General features: G+C 43.7%; 1 protein-coding gene across 1 annotated transcript in view; it reads right to left on the bottom strand.

Moving 5' to 3' along the window:
• The window catches only part of DRD4 (dopamine receptor D4), a 45,087-nt gene extending 20,809 nt beyond the window's left edge, over positions 1-24,278 (bottom strand). The window contains exons 1-3 of the mRNA XM_069968321.1: positions 23,532-24,278; positions 22,921-23,033; positions 11,708-12,279 (exon numbers count right to left, since the gene is read on the bottom strand). Coding sequence (XP_069824422.1) covers positions 11,708-12,279; positions 22,921-23,033; positions 23,532-23,771 — 925 coding nt within the window. The 5' untranslated portion in view covers positions 23,772-24,278. The remainder of the gene's footprint in view (positions 1-11,707; positions 12,280-22,920; positions 23,034-23,531) is intronic.
• Positions 24,279-26,550: the final 2,272 nt, after the last annotated feature.

Here is a 26,550-nt window from a genome sequence, read left to right as displayed (position 1 = left end):
TTACTGTGAGGTAAATCTGGGGAGGTAGTATTCACAAAAGTGACCAAGCTGCACACTTCCTTCCCTGGCTGCAACATTCTCTGGTTTATCATTATTATTGACTCATTTTGTACTCATTTTAATGTTATACAGAGTTTGGCCAAGTTCACACAGCGTCTAAGGGTCCTATTAGACAAAGCTATTTTTAAGGATTATCTTTTAATGATAAACGATCGCAAACAAGTTAATCTGATAACCTGAAATCATTTATCATATTACACAGAACAATAGTCATTAGTTACGATCTTTATTACAATCATTTACTCCAGGGGTGGGGAACCTCCGGCCCGCGGGCCGCATCCGGGTCTCCGAGGCCTCCCGATGCAGCCCGCTGCTTCCCTATGATGTGCGCCTCTCCGGTGGGGCAGGAGCCGACATACACAGCATCCTCCTGTCTCTGTGACAGCTGCCAGACACAAAAGGGTGCTGTCTGTGCCAGCTCCTCCCCCACCAGAGCAACGCACGCGATGACCTCAAGACGGGCACAGGCTAAAGGGGAAGGAAGAGGACCTTGGCAGCGTGGGAGCGGAGGAAAGGTGAGGGATGTTTATTTTTTATTTGGGACAGGCACTGGAGGGTTAACTAGGCTACCAGGGACATGACTAGGGGGGTTAACTAGGCTACCAGGGACATGACTGGGGGCTTAACTAGGCTACCAGGGACATGATTGGGGGGAGGGGGGTTACTAGGCTACCAGGGACATGACTGGGAGGTGGGTTAACTAGGCTACCAGGGACATGACTGGGAGGGTTAACTAGGCTACCAGGGACATGACTGAGAGTGTTAACTAGGCCTACCAGGGACATGACTGGGGGGTTAACTAGGCCTACCAGAGGCATCACTGGGGGTTAACTAGGCCTACCAGAGGACTCACTGGGGGTTAACTAGATTACAAGGGGCATGACTTGGGGGATAACTAAGCTACCAGGGACATCAGTAAGGGGTTAACTACAGCTACCAGGGGCATCCCTAAGGATTCACATCAGGTACAAGTGGCATCACAGAGGGTTAACTACAATAGCAGGGGCAGTAAAGGGTTGCCCTGGGTGCTGCAAACCCACGCTACTAACTGCCGTGCACAGTATGCGGCCCTCGAATGATTTTATCAATGCCCAATGGGCCCTCGACATGGAAAAGGTTCCCCACCCCTGATTTACTCCATCTGATCCCAGCAAATGAATGAATGATGTGCAATTACACTGAATGATTAGTGAACGAATGCGGAATTACAGCGAATGAATGTGGAACTCCAGCGAACGATTAGTAAACAATTAACGAGTATTTCATTGTCAGATCTAAATCAACAATCAATGACAAACTAAAGATTTTTCGATTGTTGCACGCAATTACACAATAGGGCGACTATCGTTTAAATTCGAACGATATAATGATTTTTTGCACGAGAATCGTCCAGTGTAACAGGGCCCTAACACCGTAGCAACAGATGGTGTTATACTGCCAGCCCCGGGTCATTATTTTTTTACAATTGACTTGCGGGCACCATTCGGAGTGCCCACAAATTAATTAACCATGTTCTAAACAAGGGATGTTAAAATAACTAAGTGAAGACAGCAGGCGGCACTGGATTGAACTCATTTATTCATTTCATTCCAATCAGCATCTGTTCTTTTCAAAAATAGAACGCTGTGTGAACTTAGCCTTTAGGAAACAAATGAAGGGTAGACTAATGGTGCGTTTACACAGACAGATTTATCTGACAGATCTTTGAAGCCAAAGCCAGGAACAGACTATAAACAGGGATCAGGTCATAAAGGAAACACTGGCATCTATCCTCTTTTCAAATCCATTCCTGGCTTTGGCTTCCAAAATCTGTCAGATAAATCTTTCTGTGTAAACGCACCCTGAGCAATGGTTTTTCATTTTGAATGGACTTCTACAATAGATGGTGAGGCCCATAATTCTCCTAGTGAGTCTGGTGAGGCCCAGGCTTCACTTTGCACAGTTAAGGTAAGGCTCCAGTAGAAAAAAATTGAGAAGCGCTGCCTTAAAATGTCAAAAAAAAGAGGAGAACCCAACTCAAAGAGATCTGATGATCTAGGAGGTATCAGTGGTGCAGACCTCCGGGCAGCACATAATAACACTTTCACCACCTTAGGCCATTAAGCGAATAGGGTCAAAACCCCATTGTTAGTCAGGTTCAGGGAAGCAAGCACTACAAGGACATACCAAGTTTATTGTATACTAGAGTAAGAAATTGTATGGTTTTACTCTATTAGATTATCTATTACCATTACCATGAAGTGAATGTAAATGAAAGTAACCTTGTTCCTACATTGCACCTACTAGTTAGTTTCAAGGGACTATTGTTATCTGTATACTCATCTGATGGATACTTTATGACTTGGGAACTAATGGGGAGATGTCTATGTACTTGTTGAGGGGTTGAGGAGTCACGTTCTCTACATATAACCACATTATGCTGTTCTGCAGTTGAATGTAAAGGGGAGGCTTTCTGGAAGGTTCAAGAAGGGGTGGAAAAAAAGTGTTTCTAAACCAGGTACACTGACAGTAAGTTGGAGGTCCATGGAGAACCCAATGGTTTGTGTGCAATATGGCTGATTGAATTGCAGCCATGTCTGGAAGAAACTACTCTCCAACCAGGTGTGCCTCCCCTGGACTGGTGTAATCTGTATTCATAGCTCAGTATATTTTGTTTGTCTTTGTCAGTAAACTATGTTATTTTACTTAAAGTAGCATGTGTCCAGACCTATTTATTAATGCATCCTAAAACCCAGTAAAACATTTATAAAGAGTCTGCTTTTTATCCACAAACTGTGCTACACTCTATGTCATAGACCGCTATGATATCTGCCATCCATTGCTCCACTCCCCAGACTATTGGTAAAATAATCAGATTGCAATAAACTGGATAAACTTCATAAAACCATCAGGCCGGGTCTGCTTTCTAAATGGAGAATTCAAATAAATGTGGTTTTAATTGTCTTGAATAAACACAAGGAAGCTTTTTCTGGAGAGAATGACGCCAACCTCATGAATGAAATATTGCTACAGAAATTGTGCCATTGCTATTAGCTGTAACTGTTGGCTCATTGAACTACACTTCTGATGCTGGAGGCTAGAAGGGACCAATCTAGTAGGAGATCTAGAGGAACATCCCACACGTTTCCCATCTAATCACCACCATTCAGCCGCCACATGGTCAGAACTAATGGTAATCATGTGTATGTCACATAATGATTCATTCATAATGCTGGGTAGATTACGATTGTACAAAAAGGGAATTCAATCAGCTATTTATATTGTGAAGTTTTGATGATTATTGCTAAAAATGAGAGAAAAGTCTTTTACAGAGTCATTAGATGTATGTACTGCTCACTACTGCTGGAGTGCCGGGTTATATTGTGACAGATCTTCCTAAGATAACTAGGCCATGGCTTCCATCCTCACTGCTTGCTATCCCACAGCCGTGTAATGGGGGTGTAGGGCAATCCAGTGACAGAGCTGGCATCCAGGTAGTTACATGGGGTGGATTTTATTGCTGAAGATTTTATGTTGTCTCCAATATTTGAAAGCCGAATGATGGAGAACACACTGGGGATTTCCTTGTAAGGGCTACTCTTTAAACAAACATCTTGGTGTACCTATATGTCAGATATCAGGGGTGTAGGGTAAACAGCCCCCTTATTTTTCAGACTACAGACCCCTAATTTTTCAGACCACAGACCCATAAATTACCATACCCAGTATCCTTAAATCATTGGTCCAGATCTCTTAATGATCAAATTAGAGGAAAAAAATTGACCTTTGGTTCTCTTGACTTTTAGGAGTCACTTTGCTAAGACACATGACCCTGGTAAGTATGCTGGGCTGAGCCTAACCGAGAACATCGAAATGCTGACCATCAGAAGAGCCTTCTTTTCTTAGCCATGTATACAGTATCCTGACATTGACTTGAGGACATTATATGCCAGGCTAAGTCTTACTGAAGCCGTGTGCCCTGTCCTATGGCAGTAGTTATGCTCCTACTACCTTCTATATATAATAATAATAATGCTAATTATTCAAACTGCACCAAGATATTTTGCCATATTTTACTATATATATATATATATATATATATATATATCACCTACTGTACTACTGTAGTGAGCAAAGGGTCACATTAATCCATTTATACAAAGTCATCTGCAATGCATCATAGGCTTTAATAAGGTCTGGTGTTTCACCCTTCATTGCCATCTGGAAGGGCGTCTGCTTCCCAAAATGCACTCTGTATCTGTCCAAACAGCTGGCTTTTGGCAAACACCACAGAATTAACTCCTTGTCTCCTGAAGTGTAACAGTAAATGACACGTGTCCAATATAAACAGAAATGACGGGGCTGTTTTATACTAGTTGAAGCACCATGCCTTTCCTATTAACGTTTTGACATTCATTTGGTATGTTTTATACATTTTCCAAAATTTGTTCGGAACATAAGATGTTTATGCCTCAAACGTTGAGTGAGTAGATAAGTAAAGTCTTCACAACATAGAGAGGAGATTTATCAAAGGGTGTAAAATTTAGACTGGTGCAAACTGCCCACAGCAACAGCCCACATCAGTAGTAGCAAGATAACAGGTACTATCCCGCGAGCACAGTATACAGCCGTATAGACTATCAGTAGATGTCTGACCACACTGCCTGTCTCACAACAGCTTCTAAATATATGGTTTTTATACTTTTAGCCCTAACAAGGGCTTTTGGGGGTCCCTTCCTACGTAACTTCACCTAAAAGCTTTCTCTCCCTGATATACAGTCTGTCCCTCTCTAGCTCCAACCAGCAAGTGACACGAATCTGAAATCCCCTATTCGTATATTCAGGAGGTGACATAGTTTAGCCAGCCAATCACAGTTAGAGGTCTTTTTAAAAGTCCTGCCTATTCCTAGTGCCTTTCCCTCCCCCCTGCATGTTTATTGGCTGGAAAAAAGCGCCAGGGGATGTGGGAGGGCGAATCGAGCCATTCCTGCTCTACTGGGAACTCTGAGAAGAAAGGATATGCAAAAAAGCTCTGACACCACTTAGGAAACGCACATTGATAGGCCTCTTACTAGCCAGCCAATACTCTGTTCTGCAATGAAGAGGGGCATCAACCCTGAAAAAGCTGCCTGCTAATAGGTACATCTAATAGGTACATCTTTCCATTTGGAGAGATTGGCTTGACATACTGTACATCCCCTGTCAATGTTATAAGGCTCCTAGATAGAGTTAGGGTCCTATTACACTAAGTGATTTTTAACGATTAACGACTATTGATAGACAATCACAAACGAGATTGTTTATCGTTAACCTGAAATCGTTCACCATATTACACAGAACGATAATCGTTATGCTGGATTTACACAGAAAGATTATCGTTCGAATTTTTGCTATAACAATCGCATTTGAGCGATAATCGTTCCGTGTAAACAAAGCAAACGATCAAGCGATAAGCGAAAAATCGTTCATTTTGATCTTTGAACATGTTCTCAAATTGTCGTCCGTCGTTCGCTAAATATTCGCAGATCGCTTTGTGTAAACAGTCTTTCAAAGATTCACCCTATGTAAAAGATGGGCTTAAACGATCTTAAAAATGATCGCAATAACGATTTTTCTTACGACTCTTCTTACGGTTTTTCTCTGTCTAAACGCTGATCGTTATAAAAACCAAATCGTTGCTTCAAAATCGTTAATCATTCGATTGGGCGAATTATCGTTCCGTGTAAACCCAGCATTAGTTACCATCATTACTATGATCGTTACTGAGATCGTTTCTATGATCGTTTATTCCTTCTGATCCCAGAAAAACAATGAACAATGTGCAATTACACTGAACGATTAGTGAAAAAATGCGGAACTTGAGCGAACGAATGTGGAATTACAGCGAACCATTAGTGAACGATTAACGATAATTTTAGGTTCAGATCTATATCAACGATCAATGACATGCGAACGAATTTTCGATCGTTGCCTGCAATTACACAGAACGATTATTGTTTAAATTCGAACGATTTAACGATTTTTTGCACGATAATCGTCCCGTGTAATAGGGCCCTTAGACACTGACTTGAAGAGACGCCACTTTGCCTAACATGGTGTGAGAGCTATTTTGCATATCCTTTCTTCCTATGTTACCATAAGAAATTGAAAACGTACAGAGTTACAGCACAGCCCCACAGATGTCTATGGTGCTGTATTACAGCTATGTACAGCTTGGAGGTTGTACAAAGTCATATTTTGATGACTTCCCCACACAGGTGTAAAGGGTAGATTTAGCAGTTTTCACTCCTTATTTTATTTTATACGTCATGGTGCTAAAAGTGATCTTTTATTATCTGTGAATTGTACTATATGGGCAGGGCTTCACGGGCGAAGCGCCACTTAGCCCCGCCCACAATGCCACCGCTGGTCCTGCCCCGTCATCGTCGCATAGGCCCCGTCCCTTCTGCGCCCATTGGTATGGGCTAACCTAGAGGGGGTGGGGCCTAAACCTTTAGGCTGGCCTGTTCCAATGGCCATCGAGGGGTGGGGCCTATGCGCCAATGACATCACGGGGCAGGCCAACAGTGGTATTGTTGGCGGGGCTCAGTGGCGTTTCGGCTGTGAAGCCCCGCCCAGATTGCACAATTCATTGATGATAAAAGATCAATTTTTACTGGAACAAGCACCATGAAGTATGATATAAAATAAGGTATAAAAACTGCTAAATTTACGCTTTACATCTATAAAGGGAAGTTATAATGCAAAAAGGGGGTGACAGTGTCACTTTAACCCCTAGACGACTTAGGACATACCGCTACGTCCTGGAAGTCTGTGCCCAGACGACCCTGGACGTACTGGTACCTCCTGAGCTATGTAGCGTGCTCTGTAGCGGAGCTCGATTCATAGCAGGTGGGGGCCGGCTGCAGTCGGCCACGGCGTTTAAGTGTAAGTGACGGGGGAGTCCACTGTCACTTACTGCGGGGGTCCTGATCGTTGAAACGGACCGCCGGAGGTCTCTCACCTGCCTCCGTGCAGTCCGATTGGTGATCTGGTCACTGAGCCTGCACAGGCAGGCTCAATGAGCAGAGCGCCGATAACACTGATCAATGCTATGCCTATGGCCTAGGAGTGATCAGTGATAAAAATTAAAGTAATGAATGTACAAGTCCCCCAAAAGGACCTAAAAAAAGTTAAAATCACTAACACAATACCCCAAAACTCCTCCCCCAATAAAAGTTTAAATCACCCCCCTTTCCCATTATATAAATAAAACATATAAAAATAAATAAATAAGTAAACATATAATATACCGTAGCATGCGTAATTGTCCGATCTATTAAAATATAAAAAGCGCCATTGCGAACGGAAAACGACGTATACGGAAAAAAAGGGGAAAAAGTGTGCGGATTACCGATTTTATGTTACATTATATATAAAAAAAATTTAAAAAAAGTGATCAAAACGTCCGATCTTCACAAATATGGTATTAGTAAAAACTAGAGATCATGGTGGGAAAAATGACACCCCATACAGCCCAATAGGTGAAAAAATAAAACTGTTATAAACGTCACAATAGGGCTATTTTATTAATATTTAATTGCCCAAAAAAGGATTTCATAAAAAAAATAAATATAACATTAGAGAATCTGTATAAACCTGCATATGGTTGTGTTCGGAATGACCTGTAGAATAATGGTATCTTGCCGCTTTTACCATATAGTGCATTATGTAGACACAGGAACCCCCCCAAAGTTACCATATTGCATTCTTTTTTTACGTTTTCACCTATTTATATCTTCATAAATAATATATTTGGGATTCCGTCATACATGTTATAGTAGAATGAAAGATGCCATTACAAAGTACAACTATTCCTGTAACAAATAAGCCATTACACAGCCTGTAGATAGAAAACTGAAAGTGCTGGAGCTCTTAGAAGGGGAGGAGGGAAAAACGAAAGCACAAAGATCAAAATTTGCGCGGTCCACTGGGTCATTTTGGGCCTGGTCCTCAAAGGGTTAATGAGTAACTATTGCTAATTGTTTTGTCATAAATCAATAGCAGAGCTGTTTCTAGCATCAGGCAGGGGGTGCACCCATCCAGGTGATTCTGGTTGTGGGGAGAGGCACCAGGGCACCTGATGATACACACATTTGATGATGCGCTCATTTGAGCACCCTCTGCCAGAGCAGGAAAGGATGAGAAGTCCATGGAGCACTGTGCGGGAGAGGTAAGGTGAGTATGGTGGGATGGACCTGGCCACTAGGGGGACCTGACCATTAAGGATGCTAATTATAGAGGGTGCCTGACTACTGGGGATATTACTAGAGATGAGCGAACTGGGTTCAGGGGCATTTGATTAGCTTGGGCTGCTGAAGTTGGATAAAGCTCTTAGGTTGTCTGGAAAACATGGATACAGCCAATGACTATATCCATGTTTTCCACATAGCCTTAGGGCTTTATCCAAGTTCACCAGCCACTGCTAATCAAATGCCGAAAGTTCGGGTTCGGATCGACTCGAGCATGCTCCAGGTTCGCTCATCTCTAGATATTACCTAAAAGGGAACCTGGCTGCTAGGTTCTTCTTTCATGCTTTATGTAAAAGTCTATAAAGAGGCAAGATGGGGGCAGAGGGAAAAGATGCACATGTGTTTTACTTTTACATTGTTTATATACTGTTTTATATTGCCAATATGCTGTGATTGCATTTGTTTGGCTGAAATGAAAGGGTTAACCTATGGACTACATTCCTGTATATACACTCATCCAGGGAACATTCTAGGTATATTTCAGTCAGTATATTTCAGTCAGTATTGCAACCAAAACCAGGAGTGGATTAAATACACAGAAAGGATCTGTTTACACAATGATGAAATTGAGTGGATGGCCGCCATATAACAGTAAATAACGGCCATTATTTCAATATAACAGCCGTTGTTCTAAAATAACAGCAAATATTTGCCATTAAATGGCGGCCATCCACTCAATTTTAACATTGTGTGAACAGATCCTTTCTGTGTTTTTAATCCACTCCTGGTTTTGGTTGCAATATGAGGACCACAATACTGACTGAAATATACGTAGTGTGAACCCAGCCTAAGGCTATGTTCACACTACGTAAGTTTCCGGCCGTAGCGCGTTCCGTGAATAAGCGGCCGGAGACTTACGTAGTTTGCATATAATGGAAAGTATACAAAGTACGGCTGCACAGTTCACACTACGTACGAACTTACGCCCGGATCGTACGCGGCGGCGTAAAAAATTAACCAGACCATTGTTTGCGGACGAAAATGCCGTAACTTACGCCCGTAGCGTAACATGCGGTCCCGTACATAGTGGTGATTTCTTCATTTTTGCAGCTTTTTGTGCCGATCCAAAAGGTTCTGTGGGGTGTCCGGGGCTAGGCGAAGATTTCCAAGTAAAAGACCGCTGTCAGATCGCTACGTAGGGCGCTCGGGAAGCGTAAGTAGACTTCGGGCGTAAGTTCGCGGTCCGTACGTAGCCGGCCACAAGCAGCGTAAATCTCCGGCCGGAGTTTACCGCGTATATGTCCGGCCGTGAAAATATGCGGCCGGACATATACGCAGTGTGAACATAGCCTAAGGCATCAGAGAGACAAGAAACCAATGTGGGCTACAGTCAAGCCTAAAGGCTCCAGAAACTTTAACATATACCTCATTTCAAAAGGGCAATCCTGTCTCCAGCCATACCAATTGGATATCTTGTTGACAATATGCCTTCCATTTGTGGAAAAGTTTTATTGTTAAAGGGGTACTCTGGTGGAAAAAAAAATGTTTACAGATTTGTAATTTATTTCTGTTTAAAAATCTCAAGCCTTCCAGTCCTTATTAGCTGCTGTTTGTCCTGCAGGGAGTGGTGTTTTCTTTCCCTTTTGACACAGTGCTCCTTGCTGCCACCTCTGTCCAAGACAGGAACTGTCCAGAGCAGTAGCAAATCCAATAGAGAATCTCTCCTGCTCTTGATAGATGGCAGCAGAGAGCACTGCAGAGAGCACTCGCTGCAAGGCATACAGCAGCTTATAAGTACTGGAAGGCTAAATAGAAGTAATTTATAGATCTGCTTAACTTACTGACACCAGTTGATTTGAAACAATTTTATTTCACCGGAATACCCCTTACTGTTTTTTAATCTGCTAAGCCAGTGTTTGTCCTCCTTTCTCCCCCATAACACCATGGGCACCCCCACACCATCTGCTTCTGCACACAAAGACAGAGCAGCAAGATATGCTTTTTTCTCTGTGTGCTGTATATGGAAGACATTGTAGTAGTAGTAGTAGTAGTAGTAGTAGTAGTAGTAGTAGATCTCTCCCCACTCTGGAGCTTAGGAAAAACTGACAATTACAGAAGACTATTGATAAGCATGGATGGATGATACATTTTACATACATACAACATTTACACTCTAACTGTAATAACAACAGATCTACAATAATATTCAGATCTGCAATTTTCCTAACCCATAATTACAACCACCAGCTTTTCGGAACGCTTGCTCCTGTCGAGAATGAAATATGGCAGTAGGATAAACCTGGCCTAGAAGTTCATTTCAGGGTCAGCTATAGGTATCATGTGATCAGCCTGCGTAATACAGATAGACAATCTCTTTAGACAAAGACCTTATTGTGATGGAGAGTCTTAAGCGCAGCCTTGGGAAGCAAGGTGTTTTTTTTTTCTTTTATATATATAGAAACCAACATGTTTGCATACATTTGTTGTAATTGATATAAATATAATTATTTTATGGCTCGTGCCTTTGAGTGGAGAAAAAGGATAAATTTCAGCTCTCTCTTTACATAACGTTAATGTGAAGCTCCTGAACCTTAATTCAAAATCTGTAACAAAGCTGCCCGCAACTATGGTGGGCCATCTGACACCATCTTTGTACCATTCTGTCGTCTATCATGGCTAAAAAGAAGGATACATTTACAATGATACCTTGAAATATATGCTCAGATAGAACATCTATTATGGGGTTTGGCCTTCAAGGCTTTTCTTTATGTCCAAACATTGTTCATTCGTTCTAATTCCCCATCTAATAAATTACGACTGTAACATGGTTTTCATATAAAGAAATTATTACACATGGTCAACAGTTATTATTTGCCTGCAGCCATGTTGTAGACATATCGAGTTGTAATTTGCAGCATATGGGCCTCCTCATATGGGCAAGAGAGACTTTATGAGCCTTCATAGGCTCCTAGGCCCAGGTACAACTGCACCCCCTGGACCCCCGTATTGCCGTGCTCCTGGGGAGATATATCAAAACTGTCTTGACATAGAAGTGATGGAGTTCCAATAGAAACCAATAAGCTTGCTCCTTTAATTTTTTAAAGAACAAATAATAAGCATTACTTATCTCACTGATCCCCTAGTCCAACAGCTATTGGGTCCCCGCTGATCCCTACTTACTGGTCCAAATTTGAAGCACATACAATGCTAGCTCAGACAATCACTGGCTGAAGACGGTCACCGCTATTGTCTTTGAATAGCTAAGAATTAATTTCCTGAATGTCGAGATTGGACCAGGTTTTGATGATTTGTAGGGACCCAGTGTGTATGTATTTGAACAGCGGAAGTGGGGATCAGTGAGGTGAGTAACACCTAGAAAAGAGCCAATTTAAAGTGTTTATTAGTCAACCATTAGAAAAACTAAAATCTTAACTTACCGACAACAACTGGGAGCACCCTCATAGCCTTTCTTTCTCGCCCATTGATCTTGTGATGCTTCCTCTCTGGCTCCATGTTTGATGAATATTTGAGGTGAGGATAGGCAACAGCCTGTATCCCATGGCCATTGTCTACATAAGCTTTGGAAAACGGACAGTCTGGCTGGTCATATATAAGTTCATCTAGCTTGCTGTCAGTAGGACTTCGATCTATCCTATCTATCCTATCAAATATTAGAGTTTGGCTTGGTGGCTTAAGTCTTGGGGACATGTGACTCCGTAACTTGGCCTTCCTAGTTTCTTCCCATTTTCGAAGTCCATGAAACATGGCGCAATAAAGAACTAACATTATAGGACATGGGATAAAAAAGGAACACACGGAGGAGTAAACCACGTAGTTGTTGTCTTCCAGTTTACACTCAGTGGGATCCCGGTCCTTAACATTATTAAGTCCAAAAATGACTGGAGAAGCCACAGCAAAGGCAAAAATCCAAGTGGTCGAGATCAGAAACAATTGCCGATTATCCACTTGTCGTCTGTTGTAATTCAACGGGATTTTCACAGCTATGAACCTGCACGATAGAGAAGAATATGAAATGCTGGAATTGGAGTCAGTATCATTCATATTCATAGGATAGAGGAATGTAAGGAAATGATTGCTTCCCTATGCCGTACATTAATTAGCAGCCAGATGACACATTTCCAGAATTCTATGAATGATTTATTATATCATTAGGTGGAATAACCAGGTCTTTGCCAACTTAAAACCTATGTACAATGCTATTATTTCCCATATCTTGCTTTTGGTATTGCAGCTCTGTCCTGTTTTCACTTGAACGGGCATTGGCTGCAGTACCAGATGGGAAATGGACAAGAATTGAAATGTTTCACAAAAACCTTTATTCTGAGCCAGAAAGGGTTCTCTGGCCCTTTAATTTAATAAAACCTCACAACAATGTAAAAAAGTCATACATCATTGTCTGGTCCCAACCAACATGGGTATGTGACCACTACAGTCAGTCACCGGCTGTAGCAGGTCACCATTGAGTAACTTGCCTTATCTGCCTAGGGCACCATAAATGTCCAAGCCCTGTCCAGAAAACGCTAGAATAGGAGTTCAGTAAGGTGAGTATGCATTTTTTAATTTTATGTTATTTTCCCAGCAAAAGCTGAAATTTCCAAATATCCACAAATTTAAATAGTAGAAGCATTCCCCCTCTATGGTCCCTGTATCCCACCGCCTTTGGGCTTTCCTCTTCTCTCATGCCTGTGGCTCATGTATGTTTTATGTTCTGAATAGTGTATCATGACTATAGAAAAGAAAACAAGCCTGGACTGATTGTGGATTGATCTGAATAGTGTATCACGTACAATAAGGTACATTACCTATGATCCCTCACCAGGGCCGCCGATAGGGCAGTACAACTGGTACTGCCGTATGGGGCCCGGACCCTAAGAGACATGGGGGGGGGGGCCCGCCGGCCACCGCCCCCCGTCCGCTACGCTAGGGGGCCCGCACGGCCCCCCTTGCCACCTGTTTTTGAGCATCCCGAGAAGCTGCGGCCGCGCTGCTTCTCGGGATGCACTGATCGCTTTGATGTTCCGCCCGCACATTGAGCGGACGGAACATTAAAGCGATCAGAATACAGGAGCAGGACCTGGCAGCGTCCTACTCCTGTATTCCCTCCCATAGGCTGCCGGCACTTCATACCAGCAGCCTATGGGAGGCCGGGCCGTGACCTCTCCAGCAGGCGTGATGATGTGACGTCATCACGCCTGCCGGAAGTCCCGTCCCTGCGGCTCGCAAGATGGAGCCCGAAGAGAAGGAAGAGCTGCTGCCTGCAGCCACAGCGCGGATTAGGTGAGTAGGATGTTTGTTTTTTTAGGGGCACCTCTGGGGGCATTATTAGTTCATGGGGGGCACCTCTGGGGGCATTATTAGTATATGGGGGCACCTCTGGGGGCATTATTAGTGTATGGGGGCACCTCTGGGGGCATTATTAGTGTATGGGGGCACCTCTGGGGGCATTATTAGTATATGGGGGCACCTCTGGGGGCATTATTATCTCATGGGGTCACCTCTGGGGGCACTATTAGTATATGGGGGCACCTCTGGGGGCATTATTAGTGTATGGGGGCACCTCTGGGGGCATTATTATTGTATGGGGGCACCTCTGGGGGCATTATTAGTATATGGGGGCACCTCTGGGGGCATTATTAGCTCATGGGGTCACCTCTGGGGGCATTATTAGTATATGGGGGTACCTCTGGGGGCATTATTAGTTCATGGGGGCACCTCTGGGGCATTATTAGTGTATGGGGGCACCTCTGGGGGCATTATTAGCTCATGGGGGCACCTCTGGGGGCATTATTAGTATATGGGGGCACCTCTGGGGGCATTATTAGTATATGGGGGCACCTCTGGGGGCATTATTAGTATATGGGGGCACTTCTGGGGGCATTATTAGTTCATGGGGGCACCTCTGGGGGCATTATTAGTTCATGGGGGCCACCTCTGGGGGCATTATTAGTTCATGGAGGCACCTCTGGGGGCATTTTTAGCTCATGGGGGTACCTCTGGAGGCATTATTAGTTCATGGGGGCCACCTCTAGGGGCATTATTAGCTCATGGGGGCACAGCAGGGAATCCTACATACAGGGGGCACAGCAGGGGATCCTACATACAGGGGGCATCCCACATTCCTACTCGCTTTACTGCACATAACACCAAACAGCGCAGTTACTATGGGAGCCTACAGGAGGGAGAAAGGGAAGGAAGTTGCTAGAAATGTGCGGAGCCTAAATTGTTTGTCTCGCAGGTTCTGAAAAGATGAAACATATCTGGAAGAAATCATTATGGAGGACTGGGCCGGATGGAGAGGAAAAGGGAAAGTGACGCCTCAGATCAAAGAAGACGTCACCTGTGAGTCACTGTATGACACTTTGCTTATTTTGTAGAACATCATTTAGTAGGGGTGCCCCGAGGTGACAGCTACTACATTATCTGTACTCAGACATATCACTGTGTTATCTGTGGTGTTACATAGGACTGCAGGTGACATCTACATTATCTGTACTCAGAGGGATATCACTGTGTTATCTGTGCTGTTACATAGGACTGCAGGTGATTACTACATTATCTGTACTCAGAGGGATATCACTGTGTTATCTGTGCTGTTACATAGGACTGCAGGTGATTACTACATTATCTGTACTCAGAGGGATATCACTGTGTTATCTGTGCTGTTACATAGGACTGCAGGTGAAATCTTCTACATTATCTGTACTCAGAGATACCACTGTGTTATGTGGTGTTACATAGGACTGCAGGTGATATCAGGTGATTTCTCCAGGTTGCAGAAGTTCAAACTTCATCGTGGCCTGATGTGCTGGTGTCTGTATACATGTGTGCTGGTGTCTGTATGTGTGTATACATGTGTGCTGGTGTCTGTATACATGTCTGCTGGTGTCTGTATGTCTGTATACATGTGTGCTGGTGTCTGTATACATGTGTGCTGGTGTCTGTGTGTGAGATCAATTCTAGAGAACTGGCTCATATATCCCATTTTCCCCAGTGGCTTAAAATGTAACCTCTGTTATACAGTTATAAAATTGTAGAACCTAAATGTGAACAAGGTGCAATTCAAATAGACACTTACTTGTATAGCTGTCTCTTGTGCTCTGTATGCAGTGCATTATATTCACCCCTGCAACGTACAATTTATAGCGTGTCTACAAGCCCAGCGGGGCTCATTATGATGGAGACTACAACTTATACAAGAGTGGGGTAGGGGTTCCCCTGTATTCAGAATGCTGTTGAGTGCTAGGCAATGCCCCATCTGGGATTATTGAATTTCGAGGGTCTATGCAGAGCAGGATAAAGACACCTCTGCTGCACAAACAGGATCTCCTAGAAAGCGTTCTCACCGCCATGTATTCGCTATCACTGTCTTGGGTGAGCTAAACTAGTCTGCCTGGGGGGGGGGGGATTTGTATATGCTCACTAACATGGAACAGCCTCATTATATTAGCCTTATCAACATATTCTATGTTAGTGAGCATACCGGGGGGGATATTGGTGAACATATACAAATCAAACAGCCCCCCAGACCTTCGAAATTCAATAACCCCAAACGAGGCATTGCCTAGTACTCAACAGTATTCTGAATACAGGGGAACCCCTACCCCACTCTTGTATAAGTTTTAGTCTCCATCATAATGAGCCCCGCTGGGCTTGTAGACACGCTATAAATTGTACGTTGCAGGGGTGAATATAATGCACTGCATACAGAGCACAAGAGACAGCTATACAAGTAAGTGTCTGTATGGTGACATTTAAATTGCACCTTGTTCACATTTAGTTTCTACAATTTTATAACTGTATAACAGAGGTTACATTTTAAGCCACTGGTGAAAATGGGGAATATGAGCCAGTTCTCTAGAATTGATCTGAACCAAATTATACCTTCCAGCAAGGCGTGGGTCGAACACACAATTTTTTTTTTTATTAATGTGGGGGGCCCAGACACTTTGTGCATTTTGTGCACTTTACTTAGATCAGTTACAACAGGAGACTGGCTCTAACATGGGATTCTTGAATACATGGGCAACCTGTAGTACACATGATTTTCATATGGCTTTATAATGAACCTCTGCATAGGCCAACAATATCAGATTGGCAGGGGACAAACACAACACTGAAGAGGCGGCAGCTGCCTAGTAGGGCTCTGCCAATCTGGTATTGATATTGGCAACTTTTTTGATTAGCAACTTTTTACACACAAAAGAGAATGTTACAATCATCAGTTGATTAATTCTCCAATGTCCATTGTTTGCCTAAAGCTTTTGTGTGAAGAATCAAGCAGGGAGAAGTGGACTGGGATGTAATCAGGATGCTGCCAGCCAACTTCTTACATTTGTTTCTGAACTTTCTGTCTGTGTCTTTGAGTCACTGTCGGAATCCTAAATACGGGAGAAAATCCTCTGATGACTTAAAAGCATAATCTCACTTTAAGAATGATATCGGTGTGCATTTTATTTAAGAAAGTACTGTGAGTATATCAGCTAGATTGTTCTTTTTCTATAAATCCTTTCATAGTCACTAAGAGAGCATAAGAGATTAAAGACACAAGGAAAGATTGAATGGTGTTAACACACACCAGAAATCAAGGCGAATGGGGCTTTAGATTCTCCGCTAAGACAGTCTTGGCACATGAAATATGTATGGTACAAAAAGAAATCTTAAGTAAAAGGTAGTGATCTAATGTGTCCTCCGCTGAGACCTTGGCCGATGATAAAATGTTTCAGTTCTGTGCATTTCCATCTCTCAATATGATACATTGCAAATGGTAATACTTTATACTTTGTGTGGGATCAGTGAAATTTATAAATGCTGTTTATCTAAAGTTATTGTCGGTCACTTTTGCTTAAAGGGGTACTCCAGAGAAATTACTGTATTTTATAAGATGCACCTAATGATAGGACACACCAAGGTTTTAGAGAGAGAAAATAAGGAAAAAATATTTTAAACCAAAGTTGGCATTATTTTGCTAAAGGTCTTTCAAGACTAACAAGAGCAACAATTAGGTACAGTAACAGGAGCAAAGATCAGGTACACTAACTAGTCCTTGGTCCCAGGCTATTAGCCAGTACCTGTCAGTTGCTGACTGCCGTTTAAGTTAAACTACTACTGTGCGATTTTACACAGTGACAGTTTAACTCATTCACATACTGTACATGTACATGGGGTTGCACTAAAGTGCAACAACCAGATGCACATGTATGTGAAATTCCACTATTAGATCCTCTATATAAGGCTATACCACTTCTAATAGCCGTTTAGTGGGTTTCTGGACAATCAACCCCCTCCCCACCACTGTAGTATAATAAGAAATAGCTAATCAGTAGGGGGTCACATAACTGGAAATCCCAAGAAGAAATAGAACTTAAAGGGAATCTGTCACTAGGTTTATGCTGCCTTAAATGAGGACATCATAAACTTGTGATATAAATGCTTAACAGATCGGTGTATTACTTTCATCATTCTGTTCAGCTGTTCTCCTAATATGCAGGAGAATAGGATTCTTGCTGCACCCCTCCCCCTGCCCTCCAGCTGCTGATTGACAGGTGACTGCCTATATACAGCATGGATAGATAATTGCCAATCAGCAGCTGGTGGGTGGAGTTTTTTGCTTCTCATGAATATCAAGGACTACTCTCTTAATTAGCTGCACAGAACAATGTAAGTGACACATCATTCTGTTCATCCTCTATGTCACCATATTATGCTACCCTAAGATAGGACAGCATAATGACACTATCGGTTATAACATTTAACCCCCTCGCCACCACTGTACCTTTAAAAAACACTTATTATTGGTGGTCAGTGGATCACAAGGTTCCTAGACTGTTTACCTAGATATCTGCCCCCACTGCAACCCTCAAGCCCCTCCCTTTCCCGGGGCGCTGTATTTTATTAAAACAGTTATAATCGTCGATGGCCAGTGGTTTACTGTCCATTTAACCTTCTCCCCACTGCTGTGAAGCACATCGATTTACACCTCTTAAGACGTTGTCAGGGCTTTAAGGGGATAGACCCAGATGCTCCTCAAGAACAGTCTTCTGTTTAAAGGGGTTATCCAGTGCTACAAAAACATGGCCACTTTCTTTCAGAGACAACACGACTCTTGTCTCCATTTCAGGTGCGGTTTGCAATTAAGCTCTATTCACTTCAATGGAACTGAGCAGCAAAATTCCGCCCAAGCTGGAGACAAGAGTGGGGCTGTCTGTAGAAGAAAGTGTCTGTGTTTTTGTAGCACTAGATAACCCCTTTAAAGGGGTACTCTGGCCCTGCAGTGTAATCTGTGTGCGGCCGGGGAGGGGGTTGAAATAGAAGCCGGCGGTGACTTACCTCCTCGGTTCCAGAGGCGGCTCCCGGATCGCGCCGTCCCGTACCCCCGTCCTGCGGTCGCTTCCTGGTTAGAGCTGCAGCTTGAGAGTCCCGACTCGGCCGCTGAATGGCTGAGCTGCCTTGAGATTTCACATCTCAAGCCGCAGCTCTAACTAAGAAGCGGCCATGTGACGGGCGTATGTGAGGCGCAATCCAGGAGCTGCCGCTTGAACCAGGGAGGTAAGTCACCGCCGGCTTCTATTTCAACCCCCTCCCCGGCCGTACACAGATTATACTGCGGGGCCGAAGTACCCCTTTAAGTAGTGCAGGAGTGGTAAGAGCAAGTAAAGAGATGACTCACTACCTCCCTGCTCCACTAACAATGAAGACGGCGCTTGCAGTGCATCTGGATCACTTCACAGGAGTGGATCTCAGCGACAGGGAGAAGGTGGTAAGTATTTCTGTATCTTCGCTTTATAAGGTGCACTAAGTACATCTTAGAAACTGAAAAATATGGTAAATTGTTTTCAGATAAACTGGTGTCAGAAAGTTATACAGATTTGTATGGTGCTCTCAGAAAATTATACAGATTTGTATGGTGCTGTATGGTGCTGCCACCTCTATCTGTGACAGGAACTGTCCAAAAAAGGAGATGTTTGTTTGGGGATTTGCTACTGGTCTGGACAATTCCTGTAATGGACAGATGTGGCAGCAGAGAGCACTGTGTCAGACTGTAAAGAAAATGCCACTTGCTGCAGAACATGCAGCAGCTCATAAGTGCTGGAAGAAAAAGATTTTTAAATAGAAGCAATTTACAAATCTGTATAGCTCTCTGACTCTCTAGAGTATCCTTTTAAGAGGTTTTCCAGTATTTTTCATCTCTTTATTGTGTAGTGGTCATATGGGTCATTTGATTAATGCTTCTGAGTGGTGACAAGGTGTTTTTTGTGCTCTTTCTGCTGTTATTATGCCCCCTTCATGTTGCATAGAACTATGTACACATACATCCTTTCCCTTCTTTTGCCAATCACAGCACAATACATAATGCTTTCTGCATTACCATGACAAAGTGCTGATAAAATTACACTTAAAGGGGTTATCCAGTGTGGGGGGCACTTTGTGGGGGGGAGGTGGCTGAAATAAAAGACGTCCACTCACCTCCCCGGTTCCAGCGGCAGGTCACTCATCGCGGCGCTCCGGTCCCCGGTTCCCGGCCGCTTCCTGGTGTCTGACGCCGCCCGAGACGCTACGTCTCAGGGCCGCTCAGCCACTCAGTGAAGGAGGCGGGATCCGTTTGAAGTCCGCTCGGATCCCGCCAGGAGGCGGCCGGGAACCGGGACCGGAGCGCCGCGATGAGTGACCCGCCGCTGGAACCTGGGAGGTGGGTGGATGTCTTTTATTTTAGCCACCTCCTCCCCGGTCCCCCCCAAAAAGTGCCCCCATGCTGGATAACCCCTTTAACTTGCTGCACTGTGCTGGGGAATGATTTACACAATACACTGCTATTGATGTGGAGGTGGGAAGGTTACTGATGCACAGTGGCGGATTAAATGTACCCTGGGCCCCGGGCTGTCCACCCAACCTGGGCCCCCCCCCCGGTCAGTCCTCCCAAACCGCTCACATTATAATCCGCTACTGCCCCCCCCCCACGCTGTCCCCAATAAACACTGCCTGCCTCCCCTCCCTGCTGGCCCCAATAAATATAATGTTTGGCCCCTTGCTGCTACCCCCAGTAAGCATTGTCCACCCCACCTCCACTGCGGTCAATAAACATATTGCCACTTGTTCACCCGCTGTTGCCCCCAATAAACATATTGCCACCTGGCAAGAGAGGAGGTGGCTGATCTTATAGGGGAGGTCACAGGGTCACAGCAGCACAGAGGATGTCAGGAGAGGAGTGTGCTGATCTATAGGGGAGGTCACAGGGTCACAGCAGCACAGAGGATGTCAGGAGAGGAGTGTGCTGATCTATAGGGGAGGTCACAGCAGCACAGAGGATGTCAGGAGAGGAGGGTGCTGATCTATAGGAGAGGTCCCAGCAGCACAGAGGATGTCAGGAGAGGAGGGCGTTGATCTTAAAGCTGAGGTCGCAGGGTCCCAGCAACACAGAGGATGTCAGGAGAGGAGGGCGCTGATCTTATAGCTGAGGTCACAGGGTTCCAGCAGCACAGAGGATGTCAGGAGAGGAGGGTGCTGATCTTACAGGGGAGGTCGCAGGGTCCCAGCAGCACAGAGGATGTCAGGAGAGGAGGGTGCTGATCTATAGGGGAGGTCACAGCAGCACAGAGGATGTCAGCTGGCCCCCTCTTCCCCCCTTATAGATGGTCCCCCTCTTCCCTATTCCCCCCTTATAGATGGTCCCCCTCTGCCCCCCCTTATAGATGGTCCCCCTCTGCCCCCCCTTATAGATGGCCCCCCTCTGCCCCCCCTTATAGATGGTCCCCCTCTTCCCTATTCCCCCCTTATAGATGGTCCCCCTCTGCCCCCCCCCTTATAGATGGTCCCCCTCTTCCCCCCCTGTGCAGATAACACACAAAAAAACAAAAACACAACACAACTCACATGCCGTCCGTTCCCCCTTTGAGCCTCTCGCCTCCTGGTCTGTCCATGGCTGATGTGCGGCTGCTGGCGGTGTCCCGTCCTATCCCTGGCAGCGCGCGCATCAGAGAGCTCCCCGTGCGCCGGAAGTCACAGCCACAGGCGCATGGGGAGTTCTCTGATGCGCGCGCTGCCAGGGATAGGACGGGACACCCCCGGCAGCCGTGCATCAGCCGTGGCAGTGCAGTGGCGGATTATAATGTGGTTGGCGTGGCATGGGCCCCCCCAGAGCCTTGGGCCCCGGGCGGCCGCCCAAACCGCCCATATTATAATCCGCCACTGCTGATGCAGCAGGCTTGCTAGATTCTATGTGAACAGAAATGTAAACATACTGCAGTGGGAAAACCGTATGACAAGTAAAAACAAACAAACATTAATTTACCTTTCAGGAACAGATTGGATCATCTTCAGCAGGCACATTGGCTTAGCTCTCATGCATACATAGACCAGACTCTCTAGTACATAGCACATGCTAAGACCCACCCAACTTCCTGTGTTTTGTGCTGATCTAGCTATTACTAGAGACAGATTTCCCCTATTAACAGGCAGTGTACAGCAGATTGCAGAGAAGTGAAACACCTAGAGGCCATTTTTGAATGAAGCAATTTAGAAATACTGTATGTGACAAATCGCATCAAATGGAGTTAGGTTGTACCCTTAAAATACATAATAGTGCTCTGTAAGGGCTATAGTTGCCCTCAGCTAAATGGAGGTTAGTCAGACAGCTAATGTTTGACCTTCCCTTTGTCCTGGATAACTAGGCATTTTTGCTGTGCGGTCAGGAAAATCTGGGTAACATAGGATGACAAATAAAGGGATGTAAAGAAGACCTCTGAGCTTTCCTCACCTGTCTGTGTCAGTGTATACTGTGTACATGCACTTCACATAAAATAACAATTCTAGCACATCTGCTCTTTTTGTTGTTGTTATGATATTCCTCTGCTGTTCCTCTTCCAATGTGTGAAAAAAATTTACAACTACTGTAGGTGTTACCATTTCCATTGACAATGGGATGTGTCACTATCTAGTCTACATGACTCTATTCTATTGTGTTAGACTGTGCAGGGATGTAACCTATTGACAAGAAAAGCAGAAATACTCAAATGTCAGTAAATCCTACAATTCCTAGGGGAATGCCTGCAGTTCTAAGAAGGTAAGATCTGAAATTCTTACTATATGAGGAATACATGTGTTCCCTATAACAGAGGTTTCAGGAGAACTCGTAGGCTCCCTTTAAAGTTACCATTAATATCCCCATCAATGAAGAAATACCCACTTGGTAAGTGACATCATGCATGAGGGGCAAACTTAAAAGTCTTCTTTAAGCTAATTCATTACTAGCATTACTGCTTAAAAAACATATATATGCCTTGTGCCAGTTCCTCTTGTAAATGGGCCAGGCTATGAGAGGTAACACCCCCCTTTATTCTAACCCCCCCCCCCCCCCCCCCAACTCATAATTCTGCCATGAGTGGTGTAAGCTGGCTAAAAAGTTGTTGTTTTGGTGCAAGCGACCCTTTCTACTTCCCCAAAATTGTCATATATACTTTATTATATTGCCCTTCTTATTATTATAGTATTGGTACTAAATGCTTTGGGGAAGAATTAACTTGCATGGTATTTGCATTTACCCCAAGTATCGGCGTGTAATAATAACAATGTGGAGGGCATCAAACTTGTCACTTTCATAATATATGTCCATTCATCACATTTCAGGATCACATACCTGTCCACACTGATTGCACAGAGGTTGAAGATGGAGGCGGTACACAGCATGACGTCCATGGTCATGAGGACGTCACATAAGACAAGACTAAGAGTCCATGCTCCTCCTAGAAACTGCAAGGGAATTAAAACGATTAGCATAGACATAGAGAAAAGATTTTAGCAAAGGGGATAATAAGCTATAGCATTAGGTCTATCTACTTAATTTTATATATATATATATATATATATATATATATATATATATATATACATATGTATACACGTGAGTTCACATTGTTTACGAACCTCCAAATTGTCATGGTATTTTTTTCTTACTACGACCTAACCTTATACTGCAAATAATATAATATATTTAATCAGACTTACTCTTTAACATGCCCCAGGATAATGTACTACAGAAACACAAGCACAGAGTTTGTGGACTGTGCAAATTATTGAATATACAGGTATATTGAGGAAGATTATATTACATTTAGTATGTGTGACTTTAAAGCACAAACCCAAACACATAAGGTACAGTGTTAGTAGGTGTTAATCATTCACATTACATTATACACACATAGCAGTCCATACACATTCCCTAGATAGACAGACAAGGAGCAGACCTACCTCTGTGTATACATACAGCGGCAGCACCAACACAGCCAGGAGAAGGTCAGCCACAGCCAGGCTAACTATGAAATAGTTGGTGGTAGTTTTCAGCGCTTTCTCTGTACAGACACTAAGACACACCAAGACGTTTCCACAGATTATAAACACGATTAATATGAGCCCAAAAATCAAGGCTAGATAGTTATAATGGGTTCCTTCTGGGGGCTCAGAAGTTTGGTTGGAGCTGTTCCTAAGCATGGCTTCCCAGCAGAACTATACTCACTGTCCCTTCAAAGCAGAAGAGTATGTTAGGACCTTGGCCAGTCTTCTTCTTTTTCTTTTGTCTTCTACAAAGAGCAAATTTTCCCATGGAGAAGTCATCTATTCTTCTTCCTTCTGTATCAGGAGATGTTCTCATGGGGAAAGTTATACGACTCTTGTCCTTGACCTCACAGCTTGTAAAAGTACTCTAGGTCTCTTATCCATTCTTTTTGACTGTATCCAATATGTTGGATGTTAACTTACAGGGAGGCGAAAGTGTCCTTAAAAGTTGACGTTACCCCCTTACGGACCCATATATTGGTGCGCACTAATGACTTTGTAGGAGATACATATCCACCTGTCATACACAGTAAAGGGTGCAGAGTCTTGAAGGGTAGAGATGCTTGTCATTGGGGGTCTCCATCCTGATTTCCATGTAAGCAGGGGAGGAATTCTTTCCTACTGAAGAACTGAATGATCCCAAGGTGATTAATTTGCAAGTGGGTCGCGTCCAGGAGAAGAAAGCCGATTAAGGTGGAGGAGAGGGTTTGTCTAGATGCTGCTCCAATCAGCTCAGCGATCTGGGGACTGCTCACATCCCAACACAAAGCTCAGCTTAGTATAGCTGTGAATGTGACAGCGCAGGGAGGGAGCCTGATGCACTGTGTCTATGAGCACAGTCACCTGGGCTCCACACACATACTGTATATAGAGCATGCAGACATCATTAACACCTTCTCAACACATATAGCAGATGCTTACTGCATACTATAACAAACAGGAGAGAATACATAGCAAGCAAGGAAACAAACTCATTTTTACGCTTTACACTATGGGGTTAATTTAGCAAGCCATGGATACGTCATGGGTTAACGGAGGATATTCTAGATTTACTAGAAGCATAAGATATAGAGTTAATGAGGGGGGAAGCAAGAGGGTATGAATGGGGTGTGACATTTTGGTGGTAAAGCTGCTGGAAGTGAAGCGAGAAGTGTGAGCTGAGGAGTAGGGGGATAATAGACTATTTGCATCAGCGTTCTCTATGTCATCCTAAAGTACAAAAAGTAGTGGATCAGCTATCCATCCTACTGCTATGAAACAGCTCCTTCTAAGGCTATGTCAGTTCAACGAAATGCAAGCTCCTTCTTCTTTAGCTGTTGGCGGCTAATATTTTAGCATGTTTTTAAAGGCTTTTTCACAAAAAAAAACCCCAGCTGGATTGCAAAAGACTGTGTTCACATTGTGCAGTTTTGTTGTGTTTTCAAACAGTTAGATGAAGTTTTGATAAGTACCTTGTTATTTAGTAAAAAGTGTTGTCAGTCACCAGTGGTATCAAATAGACAGTTTATCTGAGACATATGGTCAATGAAGTGCTGATCCATCACTTTCTGCTACTATGTAAACTGCAGCCTTGCATTGAAATTGGGCTTGGGGGGGGGGGGGGGGGTTAGACGGCACACTGGCACCAATTCTGAGTATTTCTTAGGCAGGGTTCACTCATGTTTATCTGTCAAACCTCATTTCCCCTCACATGACAGCACATGCAGGTATCAGCACATATTTAGGTGTATAGGGAGACTACCCGGATACGTGATTGTGCTCTAGGGTATAGTCTCTGCCATACAATGCTGTTCCACAAGTGATTTTCTTTCCATGTAACAGACTTTAGATAAGACTACATATGTTGCAGATTATATATGTGTCATTGGTTTCAACAATGGCATGTTGGCATAAGGGGCATCAAAAAATAATTTTCCTTGGGGTGATGAAGGCGCCCCAGCAACTATACATTTATCTCATATACTGGGAATAGCATAGACCATATATTTGGTGTGAAACCCACTAGACCAGTTAAAGTCATTTTCTGTCATGCGCTGTTCACATGCGACATGTAAATGATTCTATGATGGATTGGTAAAATGAAAATGATGACAGGTGTGAACCTGGTCTAAGGCTGGCGGACATTCTTCTTTTACATTTATCTTTATTCACTTGTCACTAGTGTTTGCCAGGCTACAAGTCCATGGCTGGGGTTTGTTGTTTTGTTTGAGGTGACTCCTCAGTCTATATAATGGATCCATGTGTGAGATTTCAGAGGCTGGTCATATTGATGAACTGATCTAGAGGTTGCCATGTGGCTCAGTGTTTGTCCAAGTCTCGTCTATGTTCATTGAACAGTTGGTCATATTGACTGATTGATTGTTCGCTGCTATGAGCTGTCTGGTGTCTCTGCCCCATCCATTTTGTCTCATTGTCTTATTGGTGTTATTGATATTAATAGTGCTTTGCTGCCTACACTTTGTCTTGTTCATTCTGTCACTTATTGGGTTTATTGTCATTGTTAGTGCTGTTAGTGCTGTCTTGAATTTTAGCATTATTTATGGGGATTTCTGGTCCTGTTGCTACAACTTTTTCTTGCAAGACTACTAGTCCTTTTGGCCGGTGTCATCTTGAGTGCCATTTTCTTTGCTTCAGACATGATGTGATAAATATATGTTTTTCTGCATGACTACTGGTCCTACCATAAGTCCTGGGTGTATCTGAGTACTGCAAGGCCAGGAAAGGTGACTGCTTAAGGTGATGACTGGCAATGCTTCAGCATCATAACATTTGCATCTTAGTCTCAACAATGTTAAATCGAAGGGGGTCTGTCAGGTACCATCTTTTTTTTTTTTTAAACATATTTTTATTCTCAAAAAGTTTTAACTCACATAAAAAAGAATCATAAAGTATCCAAGACAGCAAAACAATAAACCTCCCCCCCTAAACCATCAGT

This window comes from Dendropsophus ebraccatus, chromosome 4 (assembly GCF_027789765.1).
Source record: "Dendropsophus ebraccatus isolate aDenEbr1 chromosome 4, aDenEbr1.pat, whole genome shotgun sequence".
In the NCBI taxonomy this organism is placed as follows: domain Eukaryota; kingdom Metazoa; phylum Chordata; class Amphibia; order Anura; family Hylidae; genus Dendropsophus; species Dendropsophus ebraccatus.
This window is presented reverse-complemented; position numbering and strand designations above follow the sequence as displayed.